At 29.3% G+C, this 27,636-nt stretch overlaps 2 protein-coding genes across 2 annotated transcripts; both read left to right on the forward strand.

The window, feature by feature from the left end:
- The first annotated feature begins 7,306 nt into the window (after positions 1-7,306).
- Positions 7,307-10,958, forward strand: LOC103490900 (NADH dehydrogenase [ubiquinone] 1 beta subcomplex subunit 8, mitochondrial). The gene is made up of 4 exons (XM_008450644.3): positions 7,307-7,602; positions 7,701-7,787; positions 7,869-7,964; positions 10,688-10,958. Exons 1-4 carry the CDS (start codon positions 7,465-7,467, stop codon positions 10,748-10,750), a joined length of 384 nt encoding a protein of 127 aa, XP_008448866.1. The 5' UTR covers positions 7,307-7,464; the 3' UTR covers positions 10,751-10,958.
- An 8,327-nt stretch (positions 10,959-19,285) lies between these two features.
- LOC103490901 (14 kDa proline-rich protein DC2.15-like) lies at positions 19,286-20,187 on the forward strand. The gene has a single exon (XM_008450645.3). The coding sequence runs from the start codon at positions 19,483-19,485 to the stop codon at positions 19,891-19,893; it is 411 nt and encodes a 136-aa protein (XP_008448867.1). The 5' UTR covers positions 19,286-19,482; the 3' UTR covers positions 19,894-20,187.
- Positions 20,188-27,636: the final 7,449 nt, after the last annotated feature.

Consider the following 27,636-nt stretch of genomic DNA (forward strand, 5'->3'; position numbering starts at 1 on the left):
TAGTCTTTCTTATTAACACTGTTACTAGTTGAGACTACATTTCACCAGGATGACTATAAGTGACTTGACCTGAATCCTGAGTGAGTTGTGAACTCCTGCCTATGAAGGCGATCCTTTGATTTGTATGGGTGAGAGTGACCTATGTAGCCGACTCAATATGCCTACCATTTTGGGAATTTGTCTTATTGGGGAGTTGGGAACACAGCTACACAAGAAGGAATTCACTCATTCTCTATAGATAGAGTAAGTAGAGAAATTGCTCTCTTAAGGGTTGATTCTAGGGCTTGAACAATGTGGTGCCACTCCTTCTCTTGGTCTGAGAGGAGTTTAGTTATAGTAGGACTATAATTATTGTTCATTAGAGGAATCAGTGGTACTTAAGGAGTTAGATGTAACTACAGAAGCAAAACGGTAATTTTTTGCCTAGCTGTACTTACGAGCAATTTGTGAAGGGTCATTACACTGTTGATTGGTTATATCTAATGGACACAAAAATATATTTACAGTAAGAAGAGTGCAACTATTAGTCTTTAGTGAAATGACTAATAGTTAATGAATAGAGATTAATTTAATTAAAAAGTTTAATTAATTAATCTCATTTCATTGGAGCTTCAATCTGTAGGTCCATAAGGTCCCCTTTGTTAGTTCAATAAGGATAGATGAGAATCAAATTTTGGTTTAATTTGAATTGTTCAAATTGATTAAAGGGAATAAATTGTATATGATACAATTAATATAATGTATTTGATACATTATAATGTAAAGTTTTTATGAGAGAAGTTAATATTTGAATATGATTCAAATAATAATAATAATATGAATAAGATTCATAAATAAACTATAGGTTAAAATTGAATTCGATTCATATTAGAACTATAGATTATATGAGAGATCTAAACCATTGGTTATATTATATATGATATAATATAAAGTTTATATTATATGAGATATAATATATATTAATTAAATTTATATGGATTTTATTTAATTTAATATATATATATATATATATATATATTAAATTAAATAACTCCCAGGAGTTATTCTACGTGGGAAAGAAGGGGAACTTCCCCCTCCATTGTTAAGATTTGTTTTAAAAGAAAAAAAAAAGAACTTTTTTTAAAAGGACAATCGTACGATCTCTCTGTATTTTCAAAAGAAAACAAAATTCTCCCAAAAACTTCTTCCCTCACCAAAATTACAGAAGTCCACAACTCTTTGTGATTCTTTACTTGGAGAATAACAATGAAGATTTTGTGGTGTCTTGAAGCTTGGAAGAAGAATTGGTTCTACAAAAGTTAGTTTATTTTCACCTTTTTTTCGATGAGAAGCATGTTTATTATTTTTCTTTGAATTTATTGGTTTTATAAATTGAAATTCACTTGTACGGCGTTCATACGCTTCCGCTTTAGGAATTCCACTCCTTTCAGTGTTTTGGATGAAGAAGAGGAGAATATTTATAGCGAAAATCATTTCTTCAAATGACTAAACATTTCAAATGGTGGGATTTTTATAAATTTGAAATAATGTCATCTTTGACTTACACCTCAAAATGGCATGGAGCCTTTATTAACAAAACCAATTTTTTTTAAAAAAAAAACCATATTTGGTATTTCTCCACCTAACTTAGTTACGCTAACTAAATGATTTAGTTACTTTAACCAAACTACCTACAAAATTTAAAAAGTAGTTAAATAACACTTTTTTTTTAAGAAAAAGGTAGTTAATCATAATTCAAAATAAGTCAAATTAAGGTAAAAATTAATCTAACAATTAAATTGATTTTAAATAATGTCGAAAAAAATTATGTGGCTATAGTACTTTCTGCTTGAAAATTTCATACTCACCAACCACCTCGTCCTCTAGAATGGTATCATCATTTCACTCATCTCTTATGAATCCAGTCTCAATACCATTCAGGTAACACAAATAAAATGTGCTCGATTCATTCATCTCATATGCTTCTGCAATAGATCCCTTGGGACGTGTTTTATTTCGAACATATTATTTCAAAGTGCATAGACTTCTTTCAATGAGATATATCTAACTATAAGAAATCAGACAAGTAACCTTAGCTTCATATGGTAAGTGAACGACAAGGTGTACCATAACGCTGAAGAAGGCATGTGGAAATATTTTTTCCAACATACAAAGTATGATTATGATGTCTGCTTGTAATTTGTCAAAATCACTTACTTTTATGGTTACGGTGCACAAGTCTTGAAAAAAATTACATAATTCGGTAATAACAGTGTACACATTTGTCAGTAAGAATGCTCAAATACCAATAGGTACCAGTCGATGTAATAAAACATGACAATCATGCGTTTTGAGACCTCATATTTTTCTTTCTCTTTCATTCACACATCGTGATATATTGGAAAGAAATCTATCGAAAAACTTAACTGATTTTAAGAATTTACAAAACTTAACTCGCTTGCTGCTAGTCAACGTGTAGCTCACATGTAGCTTGACCAATCGGTTACCAACTTTTATAAGATGTGAATTCTTTCTTATCTTTTGATCTTATAGGTCCAACCGAGCATTCGTGATTTTCTTGGTTTTTTCTTCGATATTCAATGACATATCAACAAAATTATCACAAACATTCTTCTCAATGTGCATTACTTTAAGTTTATGACGTAACAGCAGTCTCGACCAGTAAGGAAGTTCGAAAGAAATACTTCTCTTTGTCCAATTAAGATGTCTCTTTCTTTTCTTATCCTTTACTGAAGGATGTTTACTCATAACTGAAAATTCTAAATGATCTAGTTGTTCTAAGATTTCATACCCATTCATCACTACTTGAGGAGCCCTACCCTCTACCTTTCCATCGTGTAGCCTACTTCTATGATCAAATGGATTAAACCCATATGAAGCTAACCCCAAACACACGTTCCGTGGATCAGAAGAAAAATTAAGAAATTCACAATCAAAGTGCTTCTATCCCTCCGCATCAGTTGGACGTCTCAACACATCATCTGTTTCAACACATTAATCCTTATACCATCTCATGTCAGCGGACCCTTCCTACAAGATAAATGAGCGCTGTAATCTCGGCGCCAAAGGAAAGTGGCGCAATACCTTATGCAGAATTTTTTCCTCTGTTTATGATTAACCTGTACCAAGACTCGCCACATGTAGGACAATGTTGCAAATCAGTAAACTTTTTTCAGTACAATACATAGTCGTACTTGCACACGTAAATAGTCTCGTATCTCAAGCCCAAGTCACGAAGCTTTTGTTTGGCTTTTTAAAATGAATTAATGATAGTAGTATTACATATTGAAAACGCTGCTCTTAAGAGTTCTAACAACATGCCAAATTAAAGACTTGTTATTCCAATTGTTCAGAACCTTCATGTCCATCAACTTAACCAAAAAATTCAAGAAGGAAAATTTAGAACAACCGGGGTACAACTTATTACATGTTTCATTCAATAAGTTCTGAAATATTTTGTTGTATCTTCATCTATATCTACCTCAATATTCCTCAATATTTCATCCTCCAAACAACCTTTCTCTGTTTTCTCTTTCTATTCAAACGGGACCTGTAAATCATTCAACATACCAAACATATCATCTTCTTCATGAAAGTGGCTACTACTAGTTCCTTCATCAAAATGGTTGTTACTAGTTCTTTCATCAAAAGGATTACTACTAGTTCCTTCATCAAAGTTTTCTGTTGCTCTAAAGCTAACTAACTCTCCATGATACACTCGTTCTGTGTAGTAGAGGAATATTCCAATAGTGAGTAGATGTCGTTCCACACTCTCTACTGAGTTTCAATTTGAGTTCATACATCTCTTGCATAGACACCTTATTTGTTCGTAGGCATTAACGTGAAACTTGACAACTTCTAAAAATTGAGCCACTCCCTCTCTATACTTAATGGAAAACTTATTCCTAAGTTTTATCCAACCATTGTCTATTGTTAAAATCCCTAAAACATAAATAGGTTTGATCAAAAGCATATTCCTCCCCTCACAACCTAAACTTACTCCCTTGAATATACAATTTTCCAAAATTTTCACTAAAACTCACTTCAAACTATTGAGGCTACCATAACTACAAGATAGCCATCACAACCTAATTAACCACAAACAACTTCAATCTTCGCATCCTACCCACCCCTTACACAACGCTATCTTTTAAGTTATCCTACTACCATATCTTTAAACCCTCATAAATACAAACAAATTCAGAACAAAAAAGACTACCATATCTGCAGGATAGCCATCCGAAATCAACAACAAATTTATTCAAAACTACTAAGAAATAAACAATTAGAATTGAACTTAAGGCTACCATAACCGCATGATAGCCAAAATGAATCTTAGCCCAAATTACATAATTTTTAAAACAGTAATAACCTTCCCCCCTCCCCCCCCCTTAAATTCTCAACCCATCTCCTTTAAATATTCAATTAAACCCACCTCACTCCCTTGAAAAGTTCAATTTGTTAATCCTCCTTTCAAAATTCCAATTGACCCCTTCTCCCCCCCTCCCTCAGTCAAAATTCCAATTCAATTCCCTTTCTAATTCTTAACTCATTCCATTCCATTCCATTCAATTAATTCTAAACCCCCTTCACCCTCAAATTTTTAAATTTTCAATTCAAAATTTAATTTCCCAACCCAATTTCTCAAATAACCCCCTCAAATTTTCAACCCAGATTCCAAAACTAATTTGATATCCTAAAAATAATTCAATATTTAATCTTAAACTAACTTAAAAAAAAAAAACTATAAACCAACTAACCTAAACTAACTTCAAAACTAATGGTATCGGGAATAGTCTGGAATAGGTATAATCATTCCCAATGCCCTATACAAGCTGTCGGGAACTATGTCACCCATTTTTTACGCCGAATGAGAGTCGTCAGGAACCTGTGTCACAAATCTTGACGCCATGAATGGACCATCGAGAATCCTGCTCTAACATAATTAATGTTCAAGTTTTTCCTAACGCCCTATGCAAGCTGTCGGGAAATATGTTATCAATTTTCGACGCTTGACGAGAATCGTCGAGAACAAGTGTCACCATTCCTAACGCCATGCATGAGGCATGTGGATATGTTATATATTTATTTTAATTGTGAACTATTCTAGACGCCCTAGACCCAGACGTCGAGAATGACTTATTGTTTCCTAACGTCCTTCGTGAAACGTCAGGACAAGGTAATATTAAAATAATGTTTTCGCTGTGTTCCAACGTATGTAAAACGGCATCGGAAACAGGCATCTATCCCGATGTTCCTTCTTCCGACGCCGTTTTATGCGTCAGGAACCTCCCGATTTCTTGTAGTGTAAATACCATTTAATGAAAAATTGCAACATTGTTATCATTAAGTACAATTCTACCTTCAAACCTTCAATTACGTCACACCTCTATGTAACTACAAAATTTCACAATCAATGCATTTTCGGTTTTCATCAAACTTTTAGAATTGCAACCAAATTGGAAAAATATAATGACCAAGATATATATATATATATATATATATATATATATATATATATATATATATATATATATTTATTGCCTTTCAAATCCATGTTGGGTTAGTAACTTTATTTTTTAAAAAAAATTGATGTAAAAAATATGTAGATTTGATTTGTTGGGAGTGTTTGGTCATGGTTTTCAAAGTGGGGAGAGTTGTGTGTTAAGCTAAAGATATTATTTAAGATTATATTAATAGATTTTATTTATAGTTTACTCGTACTTCCATCATAATTGATTGTGACTACGCTTTTGGAAAAATAATTGTGATTTCTCTTTAATAGTCTTTCTAAATAATATTTTTTAGTACGATAAATATAGGGAGATTCAAACTAATCAATAACGTATTTTTGTAAATAAGATATTTAGTAGTTTGCTTGTAACAAATCCATAAGTTTGTAGTATAACTAGTTATATATAGTTCAAAATGTGGCATATCCTATATCTTTTTCTAAAATGAAGGTAATAGCATGATTAACACTTTTTGAACTTATCATAAATTTAAGGTACGTAATCCATCGATTGCAATATGAAAAATGGATCTCATTTGATTATAATTATTGTTGTTTAATTATAATGAAATGTGTGTCTTGTTATGAAATTTGTAATCAACAAACATAATCTGATCACCATGAGAAAATCATCAATCCGATTAAGTTTGATTATTACGTGAATCTACACCCTCTTTTTTATTAACTTTAAAATAAAAAAAATTAATCTAGATTAATCCATACACATATTTAAATATACATAATGGCATAAAATATTTACAAAATTTTAGATTTTATCAATGATACACTAATTGAAGTCTATTAGTGTCTATCTAATGTCCATCATAGATAGAATCTAAAATTTTGATATATTTTGTAAATATTTTCAATAATTTTATCATTTATAACAAAATTTCATTAATTCAATAAATATTTTACACTTTTATATTAAATTTAATTTAAGAGGTTTTTTAAAAAATATAACAAATCAGCATAATATATATATATATTGTACAAGACAATTTCGAAGACAGAAAGTATATAGGCCAATAATGGGAAATATAAAAAATGCCCAAGTTAAGACGCGATTAATCGGTCACACATGCGTATGTAATTCTTCTTCTAAACGATCAAGATATACGATCGTGTAGGAAATGATACACGATCTGACGATCATGTAGGTAGTATCAACACCGGCCACACGAGTGCGAGTACTTTTTCTTCTGAATGATCGTGAACCAAGATCGTTTAGATATTGGTACACGATTGCATGCCAAGAGCTAAACGATCATGTACAAAATCCAAATGATCGTGTACAAAGTCTAGATGATTTTGGTCGCGTACTAAGATCATTTATTTTTAGTATGAGATCATGTATCAATATCTTTTAGATTTTGTACATAATCGTGTACCAAAAGCTAAACGATCGTGTACCAAGATCTAAACGATTTTTGTTCAAGATCGTGCACCAAGATCTTTTATATTTGGTACACGATCTTGAACAAAGACCGTTTAGATTTTCACAATTGTTTAGATTTGAAAGAGGAAATATATAATAGATGACAAAGATCGTTTATCAAATGAGAAATTGAAGAAGTGAAAAAGGAAATAAGTGAAAAATTGAAGAAGAAAAAAATTCTAGAAGAGGAAATGAAGAAATTATAAACAAGAACAAGTGGGAAATAAAGAAGTAATAATACGAAGAGATGATGAATAAATCGTAAAGAAGAAGAAAAATAAATAAAAAAATCGACTGACACTATTTGCAAGCCTATAATATATGAAAATTAACTTTTTTTTTTTTTTTTTTCTATTTTTCAATAATAATTTTATAGTGTTGTCATTTCTTTTTTTTTAATTTTAATAAAAACCTTTGTGTTTGCCCCATTGCTCCGATTGTTCTTAAGAACAAAGAACTCAAAAGAGGAACAAGACGAAGATTTGGGAATCCTGAAGAACGAAAACCACCGAAAATGGCAGGCAAATTGACCAATTTGGGTTCAAAAATCCTTGGTGGAAATGGCGTTGTTGGTCGCTCAATCGCTTCATCTCTTCGACTTCGCTCCGGCATGGGCCTTCCCGTCGGCAAACATATTGTTCCCGACAAACCCGTAAGCAATTCAACCTCCTACCTTTGAAAATTCGTTTCAAAATCAGTACTCCTTTGACGCAGATTTTGTAGGATTTATGATTGTTTTTCCCTTTTTAGCTTCCTGAGAATGATGAACTGGTTTGGGATAATGGAACTCCTTTTCCCGAGCCCTGTATTGATCGCATTGCAGATACAGTTGGGAAGGTATGTCGGTTTTATTTGAGGATTTTCTTCTTTTATTTCTTCTACAATTTTTGTATTTATATTGGGTTTCTTCTTGTTCAGTATGAAGCCTTGGCTTGGTTATGTGGGGGATTGGGATTTTTTGCATCTCTGGGATTTTTGGCAGTGTGGAACGATAAAGCGTCTAAGATTCCATTTGTAAGTTTACTGAACTGAATATGTTTTGCTGATTGTTTGTTCTATGTTGTTTGTTGGGTTATTTGATATACCCACCTGCATAGTTGTGTGACTGTTGTAGGATAAATCTCTTGTTCATTACTGTGGATTTTGTGGAATATGATGGTGCCTAGTTTAGTGCAACATTCAGAGCGAACTTCCTTTTGTCATGGAATCCAATTGCGTTAGTTATCCTTTGTATATAGCATTTGATTTCTTTGATTTAGAGGCGGAACATGGGGGGATCTAGGTAAATGTTCCTTGAGATGGCTAAATTATAATACGATGCAAGACTGAACAGTTTTCTTAGATTAATCTTAACCCATGGCTCTGGAGACTTTCCATTGAGAGTAACTGTCTCGTGTCTAGCATGCCTAGCCAGTAAATATGGAATTCTACTGACCAGAGTAGAAGGTCAAGGAGCTTTTTTGTCACAAAATTCCTTGGATTTTAGACCCTGGACTGATGTGAGGCACCCTTACTGACTTGCACGGCTTTTTTGATAAATGGATTGTTGTTCTCAGTTCTTTGTTTAAGCAATTAGGTTTCAGGAGAGCAGGAGGGATAACGGGAGCATGTTAGAAGAATTAGATAGCAGTGAAGAAAACGGAAGTTGGAGAGAATATAAGTATTATTAATATTTTATTTATAGCCTTAACACTCTCATTCACTTGTTGACTTGAAAATTTGTAAAAGGCCAAATCAGTTGCTGTTAATATTACTTGGAGAGAAAATGACATAAACAGACCTTTAGTCTATTGTCATGTTAAATGATCGTTAGATCCTTCAAAAGCTTAAGTTGATAGTTTCCTGTATGTTTATTACATTTGGTTTTATAGTTTCCTCCATGCTTGAGGTTGATGGTCAAGGGCCTCCTCAGTCCCCATGTCTGTAAATGGTTAACCAGAGCCACTCCTAATGACTTTTGCTAACCAAGCTTGATTTTGACACACTTATCTCTCTAATGCAACATGGGGTGGACACCACTCTTATTCTTTCTTTTGTTCTTTTTTCATGGTTATCAACTCAATTTTAGATAGTATCCAGAGGCATAATAAGCTTCAAAACTTGCTGTGTTGGGTGCCTGGATGGCCTTTTTGTGCGCCATTTTTTGGACTTTTTGGGAGAGTGTAATAAAACGTCTCTTCAGAGATTCTTTTTCTTACTTCAATAGTTTCATGGATTTGGTTTTGTCTAGTGTATACTGGTTATTGGTGTAAAACAAGACACCCAACATTTACTCTTTCCTTTTGTAATCAACATAAGCTCAAACTTGCCGAAAGGTGATTCCTTGAACATTGACGTCCCTCGAAACCACCTAAAGGGTTGAAAGATGCAAGCAAAAGGTCAAAGATGACAAAATGAACTCTTGTTTCTCTTCAACCATTCTCCAAAGATTGGCTGTCATGGCATTGGACCACAAAACAAAAGCCAGCCCCTTAAAAGGAAAGCCTTCCAAAAGCTGGGAAAGGGTGCTTGAACCTTTTGGGAACACTAATCCAAGACGAGAATGAAAGGACTTTGACTTCAACTGGTGGGTGTCTTGTAACCAGCACGACTCATGGTGAGCTGCTTTGATTTTGCTACATTTTCAAAGGGTTGCTACCTTTCTAGTCATCCCCCCGAAGGAGACTAACCACTCTTGTGTTTTTTCCACCTAAATATTCCATAGGGTATCAAAAAAAAAAAATAAAAAAAAAAATAAAAAAAATAAAAAAAGAAAAAAGAAAAAAAACTGTAAAAAATATATGGTTCAATTCTTACTCATTTTGATAGAACAAACCACTGAGGCCCCAGCACAGGATGGTATGATCTATAGAAAATTCCATAGCTATTAATCCTCCCAAAACAGGCAAACCAAAGAACTTCATCTTCTTTAGAGTGTGAAATTCGGTAGCTGTGTGAAAAAGGAGATGGATATATAGGAAAGTGTTGCAAACTCGAGTGTAACTCAATTAATCAAGGTATATGCCCTTGACCGTGAGATTAGAGGTTTAAATCCACCCCCAAGTGCTATGTTTGTACATGCATATATGTGTGTATAATGAATATATGGGCAAGTGTTTCATCCGAAAAATAGTTTTCAACGGAGGAAATATCTGAAGGTTCAAGGGAATCTGTTTTATGTTCTTGTTGTGGTGTTTGTATAGCATGGGGTCATATACTTTATTATAGTTTTGATGCAATATGTTTACTTCTTCGATACTTGCATAAAACCGATCTTATTGGCCATGTTCCCTGTGACAAGACTGTACTTATATTAAACTATACTTCAATATACTTTCCAATCAGTACGTTTAACTCCTTGATATTTGCATAAAACCGATCTATTTGCCGTGTTCCCTGTGACAAGACTGTACCTTACGAAAATGAAACTGAATAAAAAACTTGGATTATGGTTCAACTCTTCTTGAAGACCACAAGTTTTCCATTCTATGATTTTTCTCCAAAACAGCTTGCATTTTTCCCTGGGTCCTTTTCTTTGATGCATTATAAGACTTCTCTTTTCCTTCTTTTTTAAAATCAATCCATCATTCTTTACTTTATCGTGTGCAACCTCAACGGATCCTCACATTATTATTTATCTTTCAACTCTTTGTGCCTTGATTTATATCTTGGATGGATTTACCATTCTCAAGATGATTGATAATAAACTTATGAAAAAAAAGATGATTGATAATAAACTTCATCTTTCCTTTAATCAGGCGCCAAAAGTGTATCCATATGACAACCTAAGAGTGGAGCTTGGTGGAGATCCAGAAGCTTAGATAGCTATAGACCTCAAGTGGAATGCATTTTGGTAATGTTTCTTTTCAGACACAAAAAATCCTTGTTGAATCGTTTGCCTTTGGAATTTGCTATGCATCAAAATAATGGATTTTGTTGCCTGTGCTGAAATCTCTCTTTGGCATTGCTGTAAATCACTTCTATATTTTGATTCTTATAATGAGGTTCTGAAGACCCTTTTGCCACCAATGCTAAAATAATCGATTGATTGTTCCAATAAGTTATCATTTTAAGATGAGATGGGGGAATTCTATCGAATTCAGCAGTCACTCTACAAATGAACTCTACTGTTTAGTGTTTAACAATGCCTCTATTTCTAGTTCTATGTGGTTTTTATTTAGCTACACCATCTTTATTAGTAATTTGAATATATTTTTTTTTACCTCGGTTGAAATGTTAGAAACGAAATGAAAATATGAGCATAACTTAATTTGTTTAGGCATGCTTTTGAAGAGATTAAAGGTTTGAATTTTTTTCTACTAGGGCTTGAACGTCATTTAAGAATATAATACTGTCAAATAACTCAGTTACCTTTAAATTGTTTGAAATCTAACAGGATTTTAAAATAATCATTTATATTTATTTAGGAAAAAAAGCTGTTTTAATTCAATTGAATGCTGTGCGGTAAACAATATTTCATTCAGTAAAACATTTGTCATATAAGATAAATTTATTTTTAGTTCCAGCTTATGTTTTTCACAATATGAAGTTTAATGGAACTATTAATCTTAGTTAAATTTATCTTAAGAAAAAAATATAATTAAATTTAACGTTGAATTTTCAAAATACTATTATAGGTTTTAAAAATTTGTAAGAGAAGAACACCGATCCCTACTTTTCTCTTTCCCTTCCAAAAGTATTGGATTAAAATGTGGACCGAAAGTCGTCGAGCCTTCAATTAATCAAATAAACTTTAGGGCTTTATACACCAATGACCTATTTATTTAATTAGGTTTAATTACACTAATAATCTAAAACCACAATCTTTTACGACTCATGAAGATAATTTCTCAAAGTTAATAATTATGTGCGGTTTGAGAAGCAAGCATTGCAAGAAAAGTAAAAGGCACATATCCTAGTTTTTAGAAGTATATCCTCACTTTCTTCATTGAATTCATACGATTTGATTTCTACTTCTCGCTTAAGTTTAGCCTAACTCATCTAGTAATGGGCTAACTAGCCAATATGAATAGATCGATGTAATGCACTCAATTAGATGGTCGGTGCCATACGATGCACAAGTTTAACTTGACCTTTTTGCTACTTGGCAATGAAGAGACTTAACAATTTTTGTTTTTTTCAATGTGAGATATTCAACATAGATGGTGTCTCTTTGGGTCACAATTTTTTCTTGGCATCTCTTTAGGTCACAATTCTCTCTCATTCTATGTTGGTGTTTTTAATTTTTGATTACAATTCTCTTTCTTTGGTTCAATGTTTGTTTTGGATTCATGGTCTATGTTACTATATTGACTATGAGGTACTATCTCTATGGCTAAAACAAGTGACATTAGTTTTCATTGACAATAAAAGGAATAAATCATCGATCTTATAAATACATGACTAATGTGTTGTGGAAATCAAACCGACAAAGTTAATAGTCACTAGCTACTAGACGTGAAACTTTAAAATTAAAAAACTTACCCTTTGTATGGACACAGCCTTAAAAGTTCATGGAGCTATAAGTTTTTTTTTTTTTTTGTTTGAAGAATATATATATAGCCTTCAAAATTGAAATTTGCAATTTGAATATTTCTGAGAGAGAACAATAATCAAAAGTTGGAAAGGGGCCACAATGTGCCTTATGATAATTATTCATTCTATATGCCTATAGAGAGCTCCAATAATTATCTCTTTAGTATTTGATTTTCTAATATTAAATAAATAATTTAGATTAGAAAACCACACACCACCATAAAATTGATTCATTAGTTGACAAATTGAAATGCATCAAATTCCATAATCCCTAAAGTCCCATTTTGCTGCTCACAATGAGGCAGAAGCAAATTAAGGGAACTATAATTCAATCTACAATTTTTGACCAATCCCCCTCTTTAATTTGTCTCTTCTCCTCTTGAGTTTAGTAATTTTTTAAAAAATTATATTTAGAGTTTTTTCCCTTTCTATTAATTCTTAGAAAAATTTACATAATTTAAAAAACATTAATTACTCCGACCTTTATTTAATTTAATTTAAAATTTATTTTAAAACAATGACTCGATTAGTTAAGATATATGTTATCGACCAAAGGATTAAATATTAGAATCTCCTTGCGACGTATGACTTGGATATATAAAGTAATAGTTTTGAAATTCATAGTTATCCAATTAGAGCAAAATGCTGTTTTTTTTGTGTCAATTTCATAAATACATACTTTCTGAAGTCTTGGTTTTATATTCTTGTACTTTAGTTTATTGGTCGAAGTGGTCCTTTGATGTAAATGAATGATACGAAATGTATAATAATTTTGTTTTTTTTTCTTTTGTCGAGAGTGTAAAATAAAATTGATACGATGCTGACGTACAGTGACATATATACCTATTCAACAAAGTTTAACGTAGCGTATATAATACACTGTTCAACCATTTTTGCATTGAAGAGCAATAAATTTAAATGTGTAATTATAAAATTCATACAAATATATACATAATTTTACGTAAAAAAATGAATGAAAATAGTGGGTTTAGTGCATAACATAATGAAACCATAAAAAGTATACTATTAAATTCCCAAACAAAATTTCAAACCAAAACACTAAATTTAATGAAATTATAATATTTCTAACAATCTTTATCATTATTGGTCTACTTTATAATATGCTTGCAATTTAAGTTTTGTTATTCACATGCAAAACTTGCAATAATCTTGCAAAATTTAAGGATAAATATATATATATATATATATATATATATATATATATATATATATATATATATATATATATTCAAGAGATCAAATCTATAAAGCTTGACTTTCATGCTTACAAGTGGGGGGAAAATGTTCAAACTAAGAGTCAAAAAAAGAAGGGGAAAGAACCATTAAATTGATAGATTGAATTTACATTAATTTAGTGGAGTCTTGGCTTTTGGATGTGTACACAGCTCTTTCTTTGGGTGTCTATCAATTTGGTTTTTTTTTTTAACAATTAATTTTCTTGGAGTGACACACCTTTCCAAATTTCCTAGATGATTTTCTTTTACAAAACTATATTCATACATACACTTAATCCACGGTTATTATTTGTCAAAAATCAATATAAATAATGTCACCAAACATATATACTGTCAACTTCAAGATCAAAAGTTTGATTTTTCGACATTACATAATTGTTTTAAAAAAATTAGTGTATCATTCCATCACACATTTTGATTTTTAACTAATTCAAATAAATATGAACTTCTTAATAATAATAATAATAATAACAATAAGAACCTCAAGCAATGGTATACATGTATTAATTTCTATCATTAATATTAGTCTATTAGTTTCTTTTACATATAGATACCAATAGGCTTCTAACAACAACAACTGTGTAGGTTTGAAATTTTGTGCGTGGAGAAGATAATTGAAACATGATCGAGAATTATTAGTAATGTAAAAGTAATTTATGCAGAATTTGAATTCCATATTTTGCTAATATTTTTAACCCATCAAATATCATCATCGTTTTTTAAAAGTTTTTTTTTTTAAGTACAACGTAAGCCAGTTAATTAAGCTAAGCTTATATTTGGCGATCATCATCGTTTTGACCTAATATGTATTGGAAGTTTACACTTTGGCAAAATAATCATATGTATATGATGTCAATTCAAAATAAACATCTAAGCCCTAATTGTTGTAGTGAGTTTTACAAAAGTATAATTTTAGTATTTTATGTTAGATTAAAACATGTGAATATCACAAGGCATTATAAGATATATAATATTACAAAATGATAATTACAAAAAAAAAAAAATTCACATGAACATATCGATAAATTAACAATAATAATATGAATTAGGTGGCTACTGCAACTATTGCCAACACAACTTACCTCAATTAATATCTATATGTGCTAAGAACCAGAAAAATTTCTCATTTCCATATTGTACGTGAAAAAAAGAAAAAAAATACTATCAACTATTTTTATGGTTTTTATATAAATACATTACTTAACAAAATTTGAACAATTATTTAAATTTGAGTTCAAATTTTTAAATCTACGCCATCATTCACTTATATGAAAATATTAAATTCAACTATGTATTCCTAGAATAATTTGTTTTCAAAAGCATATGTTTTCAAATTGTTTAACAAACCAGCCATAATATATACTCAAGTAATGCCTTTTAGGAAATTTAATCTATAGACATACATATACCTTGTATATACCAAATTTGGGATGGGATTTATGGAAGAAAAATAAGATATCAATATCTCCTTTTAGCCGTGTTGAGATCGATCGAACTTTGTGCATCAAGATCCATATGAAGAATTATTACATTTCGTTAGAAGTATTGAGATACCAATTATAACCAAGATAGAGAGAGAATGATTTTCATCGATAAATGATACTTTAACTGATCTAACCAAGAAAATTAAATTTTTACTCTAACTTAATCACCATTATATCAAGTCGAAGACGATAATCAAAGAATGAAGTGAGCCAACTTTTGAAGAACGAAACTGAATAAAAGTACAACTAAATTAATACTTTCAAAATGGATAAGGGGACTAAATTGAAGAAGAAAGATGATATTCAACCATAGTTTTTTCTCCTCCCCATTTGATGAAGCATTAAAGAAAACCTAAGGTGGAAGATTATTCATGTAAATGAGAAAAAAGAGGTCCCAACCCATGTGATCATGAAAAATACAACATCAAAGTATTGAAGTATATGAAGTCTTATATTTTTTTGGGCAAAGTATAGCATTAAATTATATATATATTGGTCTCTTTGCCTTCCCAAAGTATGTATATATATATAATATGACAAGAGAAACAGATATATAAAAGTAATCACATGCCTTCTGATTGAGGCATCTCTAGCTCAAGTCACTAGACCTTCCCCACCTTTCCCCTATTTTCATTTTCTAAATTTATCACATTTATCAAATTTCATATAATAATTAATCCTCAATACAGAAAAACAATCTTTTATCTTGGAAAAAGATGAACATGTTTTATTGCTAAAATCATTTTATAAATAATTTGGACAACTTCGAACATAAAATGCAATCCCAGATTCTATTAGAAATTTGTAGTTCAACTTATTTGGACGAGAATAACACTAAGTTGAGTGACTATTTGGAAAGTCCTCGTATTCCACCATTTTGAAAAATCAAAATTAAATTTACACACAGTTAAACAATCTTCCTAATTAAAATGAATAAAAATATATATCATATTAATATGATACGTATATATGGAAGTTTACACTTTGACAAAACAAAAATAACAATAGTTCTTGGATTGTTTTAAATATAACAAAATAAATTAAAATATTTGTAAATACAACAAAACATTACCGTTTTTTTTAATAGATTATGATCTGTAACCGATATTTTGGTGTATTTGTAAATATTTTAAACTATTTTTTTTTATTTAAAATAATTTTCATATATTTTTTAAATAAATATTTTTGTTTTGAATAAGTTAAGTGTCATCCATTATCATATTTCTTTGGTTTTGTTTCAATATTTATTTATATTTGTACATTTGCTTTATTATCTCAACCATGCTTATCTGTCATCATTTATAAAAAATATTGCATGATAGACATTTGATTTTATGACTAGTGGCTTGTTATTATTTCTATTTCTTTTATATTATTCCCTTGTTATTAATTATTTTGAAAACATATATTGTTTGGTAAATTTTATTAAAAAGAGTGGTTTCTAAATCTGTGTATATATGCATTTTTTCAACTTACCAAATGCATAAGAGAGAAAAAATATATATGAAAATCAGTATGAATATTTATGGTTTGAAAAACGTTTGGCCACTATGATTTTGAAGGTTATAATTTCATCCTTATAATTTGTTTGAAAATTTTCCTAATTAGTCGTGGATATGGATCGATAACATCGGATTTCATTTCAAAATCAATTTACGTTGAAGGGATTAAATCTCTCTAATATTTATTATTATATTCTTTTAAAGTATATAATGTTATTTTATAAAAGAAGACTCCTGATACATATGTTTACTACAAAAAATTCATTATTCAGTTACAAGATTTTAGTAGCGCATGTAGTTTTTGTCAATAAAAATTCATTTACAACAACGCAAAAAAAAAAAAAAAAAAAGTCACAAAAGATTATTTAATCTGCGTCACTAAAAGAATCAGTAATACAACAATAATGTCACTAAAAATTAAATAGTTTCAGCAATAAACATAAATTTTTGCTAAAACTTTACCAAAATTTTTTCATTCTTTTAATTTCCCTCCCACTTTTTTATTAAATAATTTATTAATTATATATTATTTTTATCTCCCATTTCTCTCTACCGTCTCCACGAAAAGTTCCCAAAATCCCCCAATCTCAATCCTCTCCATCTCCACCTACACCGACCAGCCACGCCTCTCATCGACGACGAACCACGGAGCCCCGAAACAAAGCATGTCCCGGCCACACTACTTGGTTTCTCATCGACAGCGACCCACGACGTTTCGGCCGGCCACACTACTAAGTTTCTCAATCTTTAACAATAGGTTAATTAAAGTATATATATTTTTGTTAATGTTAGTGTGTTAATATTGAATGACAATTAATTGCTTTCATTACGAGATGGTTCCATTGTTTAATACTTTAACAATAGGTTAAAGTATATATATATTTTTGAAAGGGTATGGATTAGAGGTATAAACCTCTGATTCCAGACTAGCGTTGAAAACATTATTGAAATTGATAGGTGTTTCTTTCCTTCCTTTGCAATTTGACATTAGAAAAAGCTATCAAATTCCATATGGGAAATTTCATATATCTTCTTTTCAAATGAAAATTTTCGCAATCTTTTGGTAGCACTTGAATTGTCATTTCATTTTCCAATGCAAAGACAAAATAATTCAAAACCCATCTCTCTCAATTCTAATCTCTTCAAGGTTTATGAAGTAAATGAAAAAGTTGGGTGTTTCACATCCATCCATTTTAAAAGAAACTTTTGTGAGGGTCAATGACTATGTTTTTCTTGAATATTTTTTTATAAAAATATTTTATAATCTTTTTTTTTTTTTTAAAAAATTATTGTGTTTCATATATATATATATATATATATATAATCTTCCTTTAAATTTGATTATTATGTTTGATGAAACATGAAAAGCATACACAATAAGTGAAAATAAGTAGAAAACGTGTATTGTAAAGATTTTATTTTTAGTTTCTTCCATGTCAAATTTATTTTCAACTTAATTTCCAATAAGAAAAAAGTGATAATAATAAAATATATGATTTTAGTTCCTATACTATTTTCATAAGAAAGAAAAATCATATTAGTGAGGAAATTGAGTAACCAAAGTACAAAAGTAATGTTTGAGCTAAAAATAAAACCCAAGAGGCGAAAAGCCATATCTATCCACAAAAGGTAGCTTTTGAACAAAAGCATTAGAAGCTAAAGGATGTGCTAAATTAATACAAATTTTTGGAGTGTAAGACCAAAGAAGGAAAAAAAAAAAAAAAGAACAGCTGTTTTAAACTAGCCATTGTATATTGAAATATCTTGAATTTGTAATATGGTATCCAATCAAACATTGGTGTCTTGTTTTAATTTGTATAATCTAGCACTTTCAAACCTAAATTATATTCGTGTTTACAATTTTGACCCTTTGTTTATATGAGTGTCTTATACATAAACTTTTCAAGCGTAGAGGCGCTTCTAGCAGTATGAAATTCAATATTTTCTCTCTAATAATATTAAACTACGCTCATTGTTGCTATACTCTCTTTGTGATTAATGATATGTCTTTATTGGAACATGATGAGAGTGCGAAGGTGTATCAACTTAGTGAATATGTTCAGGTGCACCACTGATCCAACATATCCTTTCAAAAAAAAAAAATGCTCACTCTTTACTCGTAAATAATCTTTGTATTGACTCCCTATATGGGTTATGTCTTCTGTTAATATTTTTATGACCAATTTTCTAACATAAACATATGAAGTATGCATAACTTATAACTTTGAAGTTTGGATGAATGAGAACCACTACAAAAATTTGTATTCTTTTTTCTAGATTGTAACTAGATATTTAAAAAAGTATGTCCAAAATGAACATAACTCAACTAACATAAAACTTAATATCTTGATATGAAAGATTTAATTATCATCTATCCGGTGAAAAGAAAAAGAGAACCTAAAACTCTATTTGCATATCAACAAATTAAAAAGTATGAACTAGATTTAAATAAATATTCTTTTTTAGGAGACAAATTGCAAAATTGACAACCAATCGATTAGGAAAATGCCAAAAAAGAAAAGAAAAAGAATTAAAGATATGAAAAAAAGTCTCATATCTTCATGATCTTATGCTATGATATTGAGTTGCCAAGTCTTGTCTTTCTCCTAATCCAATGTGATCTCTCTCAAGTTTACTCCTTCACCATAAAATCCCAATTGAAAAATCTCAAATCCCTTCTATAAAAGCTCTACATTCTCCCATTATTATTCACCCATTGGTAGTCATTACAAACCATAAAAAAAAAAAACCCTTCAATATCATCATTCCTCTCCAAATGGCTTCCAAAATTTCATCGACCACTTCCCTTCTCCTTCTTCTCAACCTCCTCTTCTTCACTATGGTCACCTCCACCTACGTCCCTTGCCCGCCACCGCCACAAAAGCACCCCAAGGGCGTTCCCTCGAAGCAGCCGACACCACAGCCAAAGTGCCCAAAGGACACTCTCAAGCTCGGCGTTTGCGCTGACTTGCTCGACGGTCTAGTGCGCGTCGTGATCGGCACACCACCGAAAACCCCATGTTGCACACTAATCAAGGACTTAGTTGATCTTGAAGCTGCTCTTTGTCTTTGTACCGCGGTTAAAGCAAAAGCCTTAGGGCTCAACATTGACCTCTCAGTTTCCCTCAGCTTGCTCTTGAACTATTGTGGGAAGAAAGTTCCAAATGGCTTCAAATGCCCTGCTTAAGATGTCACACTCTTGCCACAACAATCTTACTTGACTATCCTTTTCATAATTTTCACTTATGTTTTGTTCTTGATACTTTTCAATTTGGGTCATGTTATATTGTGTGTTTGAAGGCTATGTTTGGTCATTATGAAATGTTTGTGTTGTACTGATGGGTTTGGAAATCTTCTAAGAATTATTCCACCATCATCTTCTATAGGCTTTTCATTACAGAAATGTTATTGTGTTTACGTGTAATATAAAATATATAGACACATAGTTTTTTTGGAATAAAAATGTCTTTTCTTTTAGTTATCTTTTAGTTCAATTAAAGGTTTGATGAACCAAATGTGCTTGAAATGACAGAAATTCTTTTCAGACATATGGTAGTATAGATTTAGCGTTGACGATAAGCAAAATAATTAAAATACTATTATCGGTATCGATTTCAAAGTTTCAATTCTATGGATATAATATTGATAATGATAGATATTTTATAAATCAAATAATAAAACTATTTAAATTAATAATTATGTTCTTTTCTGAAAAATATATATAATTGATCAGGAACATCGACATAAGTTTGACGACAATTTTACAAAAAAAAAAATGAACAAACAAAGTTTACGTAAGAATAGTGCAATGATAATTAACATGTATATACTCTTTTACTACTGAAGTGGGAAGGTTTTTTTATGAGAAAGAATATTAATAAATATATACTAATTAAAAGCAAAATTACATGTGATGATATAGTGCTTCTAATGCAATATTCAAATACCATTTTTTTAGTAGAAGAATAAAGTGCACTAGAATCAAATATTCTAACTACACTGACACACCTCTTAACACGTTTCATAGTGAACTTATACACTTGCACTAAATAAAATAGTGACATGAAAAATTAATATATATTTACAATAATGTTCTAAATATTGATGTGTTAATAAACAAACATTTCTTCACAACACTTATTTTGTATATCAATGAACTTTGGGAATAATAGTGATACACAAAGCATGTTAAACATGCTCAACTTAATTAAAATACTTTGGTGCACCTACTAATTATCTACACTTTGTAGCTTTTAAAGAGAGAACACAACGTATAAAACATTTTACGTACTAATTTTAAACTAAACATCTATTTTATTGCAAATATTTTCATTTAAATTATACTTAATTGATAGATAATTTACCTATCAGGTCGGTATCCAACATTTGAACGTATCAAAATGTCAAAGGTTATAAGTATCATTCTAGTCTTTTTTTTCTTTTCTTTTCTTTTAACAATAGAAAATAAAGAATTATTTTTTAAACCATCAATATATGAATTTAGGTGAGTGAACCTAATTCAAACGACTGCATGGGAACAAAAAGGTCATTTTCCCAAATTTATTGCAAATATGCTCATTTGTCTCTGTCAGCTAATTAATTACACTTTTGGGCAACAAACAATTGATAAACTACAATAAAGATTTTACTCAAGATAATAAATAAATAAATAAAAGACTTAAAATCATAATATATTGTGAAGAAATTTGTTTGTGGTGCGTATTGATCAACATCAACCGATTCTTTTTAGTTTCTAAAATCATATCTATATATATAATTATCATAGAAAATCATATCCGAACATAGAGTTAACGTTATGTTTAAAATATTGATGTTCATGAAAATTTTAAAAACAATATGAAGATCATCACATTATGACTATTAAAGTACAACATAATTTAAATACTTCGTATTGAAACGTTCGAACTTTATAAACTACGATGTCGTAATAACCCACGAGTAAAAGTCAAGTTAATTATTTCTCTAACCTTTCAATATCACTTCTAGATTTTTTTTTTTTTTGTTTGGAAAAGAGATATAGTTCCTATTTTGCAAGCAATACACGTGGATTAATTTCTCAATATAATCTTTGTAACTTTCCATGCAATTAATGACAACGTCTTCCATGCCTAGTATTTTTTTCTCAAATTATTAAGACTTAAATTTAGTCCACACTTAATTACCTTTGAATTTCACTTATTCTAGAGGGGGAAATGCAACCTTTTGGAAGCAATACGTTTGCATTGAGTAAAATGAGTAGTTTCAAGTTGGTATTTTGATAAAAAAAATTTGCCACAAGAAGAGTAGGAAAAGGCATACTTAGCATTACATTTTTTTTTCTGAAAAAATATATATGTTAGGCACGAAAAATAAACCTACTTTAACTTTGACCTAATTCTCCACAAAAAAAAAAAAAAAAAGAAAAATAAAAAATTTAGATGTCCCCCAATATTAAGGTATGTGTGCATGACTCTAATGTAGGTCATACAACTAAAGGAAACCTCAAAACAATCATAAAATGGGGTGAGGAGAAAAATTATCTTTGACAACAAATAGTCGATTCAAATAAATTCACACCGTCCTTACAGAGGTTGTGAATGAATTTAAGAAAATTCAATATATTCAATCACTAAAGAGGAAGGTCGATACTGAACCTATCTTTGATGCACTCAAATTAAATTTTTAAGATCGCATGTCTGCAACATTACTGGTAATAGAACAAGATAATTTTATATAATTAAGGAAATTGGATTAAATAAGAGAAAATGTTCTCTTATATCTATCTATAGGAAAAGACCAATTTAATGCATTTAGGTAAGTGTACTTACACATGATTGTGTGGGGGACAAGAAGTTTCTTTCAAATTTATTGCAAATGTTCATCTGTCTATGTCGTAAGCTGGCAAAACACAAAGTAACAACACCAAGGCATTCAAAATAAATCATAATATCTATGTGGAGAAAAATCTTATGAGAAATGATTTTATTTTCAAGAGCAAAATATCCTTTTAGTTGTATAGATTGTGAGTACAGTTTTTGATATAACTTATTAAGTTTCACAAATATTATTTTTATTTTTAAGGTTTTGAGTTTTACGAGTTAAACTCGAGATAAATTTCTAATTATAGATTATATATTAATAGTTCTTTTTTAAATAACAAAAAACAAACTATTTACATTTCGTGGCAAAATATTATCACTAAATTTTCTTACATTAAAAAAAAACCATTTTATTAAAGATTACGATAAGATTGATATCAACCATATAATCGACTTTGATATACCTCATAACACATGCAAGACCTAATTAACCAATTCAAAGATATATGTTATTGTAACTTCGATAATCTATTAATTTTTTAAAATAAAAAATACCCTAAAGTTTCAAAAATATCTTTAAATTAGAAAGAAAGTTTAAGAATATATCACTACCATTGTAAGAATATAATAGAGATGGTTAATACCAACTTACTTCTACCATTTTTCCTACTTTTTCATACCCTCTTATTCTTTTTTTTTTTTTTTTTTTCTATTTGATATTTTATTTTTTTAAAGATAATAACACTTCACTTAAGATACATGAACTATAATAAAGATAAAAAGAGAATAATGGTAGTGTCAAAAGATTTAAGAATTTAAATCAAAATGTTTTTACCAAAGTTGTAGAATTTTTTTTTGTTACAAGTTAGTAGTTGAATGAATTGACATGTTTTTATTATCGTTTCGTCATGTTTTAGTGGATAATTTTGATTTTAAAATTTTATGTGAATTTGTGGATTTGATGTTTTTTGCTTAAAATTTTATGTTTTTAGTTTATAGTTTTTTTTTGGAACGAGATATTAAGAATTATTTTTATTTACATAGAACAATGAAAAGGCGATTTTGATTTTTGTTTCGTGTTTTTTTTTTTAATGGTAAAGTTTTAAAACTTTTGAAAGTTCAATAATATTTTAAATAAAAAATTAACACAACCAGCGAAAAGATTTTTTCTTTTAGCTTTTTCTAAAAGATTTTTTTTTTCTTTTTTTACATAAAATACAAAGTTCCAGCACATTTTTGAAAATTTGATGGTGGAGCATAAAAAATCATATTTATATCAAGGATTTCAATTTGACTAATCAATTTATCAACTTTATAAAACATATGGTTAAGTTTTGATGATAAATCAATAAACTAATATATAATTTCTTCCCTTGTTATAGTTATACTATTTTGAGATATTATATTTTCTAAACTTACAATCCTCGTTAGAAAGTTAATTTCCTGAAAACTTTCAAAACTGCATCCATCATTAATATATACATTTAAAACATGAGAAATTTCTCGTATAGAAAATGAATCAAAATATTTATAAAATATAACAAAGTTTAACATTGGAATACATACAAACACTTATATATATAAGACTATCAATATCCATTAATGTGTATTAGTGATATTGATAGAAACTGATAATAGTCTATCACCGATATAATCTAAAATTTTGTTATATTATATAAATATTTTCGACATTTCTTTCAACTACAATATTTTTCTTCTTCTTATCATTATTACAAAATTTTTGCTATATTTGTCTCTTACTATATTTTGATTACAAATAGTAAATAAATTTTTTTATATTAATAAATATTTTTAAAAGTTTTGCTAAACTTATAATTCATGTAAAAGAAAAAGCATTACCCTCATCCAAACGTCATTACACATTGTTTGATCTTTCCATCCTTTGGAAGTATTATTGGCTGAAAAATTTTCCATAGTTTTTTATGTTCTTAATTTATAATACTAATAAATAAAAATTTTATGTGGCTTTATTTTGATATTAATTTTTTTTTGTGTGGCTAGCAATTAGGTCAAATACAATATTTGTATAATATTTGAAATTACACAAAGAGATCCCACCTAATTCTAATTTTGGCTTATATCCTAGCAAGTGGATATGTAAAAGAAAGTCCAAAAATGCAAAGTAAAAAATTTGGAAAAAAAAAAATGATGAAAGTGAAATGATAAGACTCATGTGTTTTGTAATGTAGCTACAACTTGAAATGTTAATTAGGACTCCAAAATTTTTTTGAATGGTTTGGAACAAATTATCATATTAAAATATAAAATTAAAAAGAAAAATCAACGCGAAATTGCAAAAGTAGCTGAATAGGTATAGTTTCACCGACATAAGAGATGCTTTTGAGTATAGCAAAATGATCAACTAACTTATTTACAAATATTACAAAATTTTACTTTTTATCTGTGATAATGATAAATTCAAATAAACATCTATCCCTTTTGTAATAAATAACGATGAGCTAGATATACTAGTGAGTGAAGGATTAGTCGGGACACCAATTTTTTTTTTTAAATAGTCGGTGGCAGAATTGTGGGAAGGTGATGGATTTTCTTGACTCATAGAAGTTTTCACATTTGACTCTTTTTTTTTTCTTTAGTTCAATTTTATTTTTAAAAAACCAATAATTGAAATGATTAAGGATATAAACACATATGTTTCTATTACTCATATTATTAGGTTCAACCTAAATGATTTGACTCTTTTTTTTTTTTTTAAAGAAAACTTAAAGTCATTTGACATTTTTGTTTTCAGCATTGAGATTAATTAAAAAGAATTTTATATGGGAAGATTTAATTTTACATACCCTTTTAGTTCAACAACACATAGGATGTGCAAATTGTCCAAATATGGACTTATTGGTTAATGGTATATGCTTACCCAAGTTAAAAATTACCCAAGTTAAATTATGTTTAAATTTGGCTTCTTGCTAAAGTTTTCATAGTACAATGATTTGCGAAAATTATAATATAGTACAATAGAGTAACAAATTGAATGAATTTATTTAAAAGCGATAAATTTTCTAATATATTATAGAAGTAGAAAAAATATATAGAAAAGCACATGGTCTATTGGTTAACTAAAAAATTCAATGTTAGAAAATACGAATAAAACTATTATCATTTTAATTTAGAAAACTACCTGCACTACATGAGATTGTGTGTTTTTTTGGCGAACACAATCTTAATGGAAGACAAAATTTTCGAAAAACAATGGAATTATATGGATCACGCTCTTACTAATTTTAAAATATGTGATTTTCTTATCGGCTAAAAAACATACAAGAAAGTAAAAAATAATTACCATCCCAATTTTCTCCTCTCTTTTATATGCAATTATTGCTATTATTTAGACACTATAGTATTTGTCAAGTAATGTGGTTGAAGTGTTGATTCATATATTAGTAATTTCACCCAAATTTAGAAGATGATTGTTCATGACACATTGAATACCATATAGAGAAAAAACGTTTTAAGGACATAACATAAATTCATTGAGTTTAGATTAATTGTTTTTTTTTTTTTTGAAAAAGGATACTTCACTCCCGCTTCATTTATAAAATAAGAACGATTAGTACAAGAAGCGAAAAAAAGGGCTAGAGAAAAGCCCTATTTTACAAAGGCTGAAATGTTTAACGCTATGGAATAACAATCATAATTAGAAAATAATTGTTTTATTGATATGCTTATTTTTATTAATTTGTGTTTGGTTGTTCATATAATATATCGGTAGTATTTTAACCCATATTGATTTTTAAATAAAAAATAAAAATAAAGTTATAATTTTATAACTTTAATTTGTACATAGATGGAAAAGTTATTGTAAGAGTAGTTTGATTTGATCTTTTAAATATATCTATATAACAAAAAAAGTCATCAAAATTTATTTAGATTTTTTTTTTCAAATTTTTTTTTAAAAAACTAAAAACTAAGTAGATATTAAACATGATCCAAAATATTTGTTTAAGCAAAAAAAAGTGAAATAAAGAAAATCTAATGATCAAATAAGCCTAAATTTTAAAAACATAAATAAAAAAAGAAAATTGAGAATAATTGTTTGAAGTACTTTAAGTTTGGAAGCATTGATGGAGACATTATTGTAAAATGAAGATTCCTTATGCATGGTTGATGTTATTGGTGGAACATAGTTCGAGAGAAATTGAGATTGAAAGAAGAAGAAAATGGAAGTTCATCACATGTTCACATTGAAAAAAGTGCTTCCCCTGGCCATTGCCAACCCTAAACTCATCTCCCTTCTGTCCAACGAACTGTACTTTTCTTCACCATTCCTCTCTTCTCAGCCAACAGAATTGCAATACTTGTAAGATTTTTTATTTTAACAACTCACGAGTAGGATTGGAATCATGAGGTACACTCGATCATCTCAACTAAGTTGATACAATGAGTATGCCCACATATGTGAAAGGAAATTCATTATCACAATAAAGAGTTCATATAAAAGATGAGCTAGAGTAAAGGAAAGCCTTCCAAAGTAAGCGACGAGGAATAAAACAAGTATAGATAGAGGGAGATAAATGTCTCAATTGAGCATCAAAACATAAAAGTGATCAACTCGTAAATGAGGGTTTTTTAGTGATAGCTCATTCTCGTAAATGATTAATGATTAGTCCTTTGTAAACATATAAAATCTAACGTTCTGTTTGTGTGAAACTACGTGATCGCTTTTTATACATGTCATACATGTGGAATAGTCATGTCTATTGTAGTCCTAATGTGATGATCATTTCTAACTCAAGCTTCATTTTTTTCTTCTAACACTCCCATTATAATATTCATGATGAAAGCATAGCAAAGTGTGAGAAATGAAAACCACAATAGACATGATCATCATGTTATGGGTATGATCATAGATATGATAATATGTAACATGATACTATATAGAAAGCAATAATGTGTGCTTTTACATAACCAGAATATTGAAACAATTTACGAAACTTAGCAAAATTCATCAAACTCTCTATAGTCCATTTAAAATTTTTGTTATATATTTTATAAATAGTTTTATTTTGTTTTCTATCCATAACAATTTTCCTAAATCAATTGCTTTGTTTTAATTTTTAAACTATGTTATA

This window comes from Cucumis melo, chromosome 6 (assembly GCF_025177605.1).
Source record: "Cucumis melo cultivar AY chromosome 6, USDA_Cmelo_AY_1.0, whole genome shotgun sequence".
NCBI lineage: Eukaryota > Viridiplantae > Streptophyta > Magnoliopsida > Cucurbitales > Cucurbitaceae > Cucumis > Cucumis melo.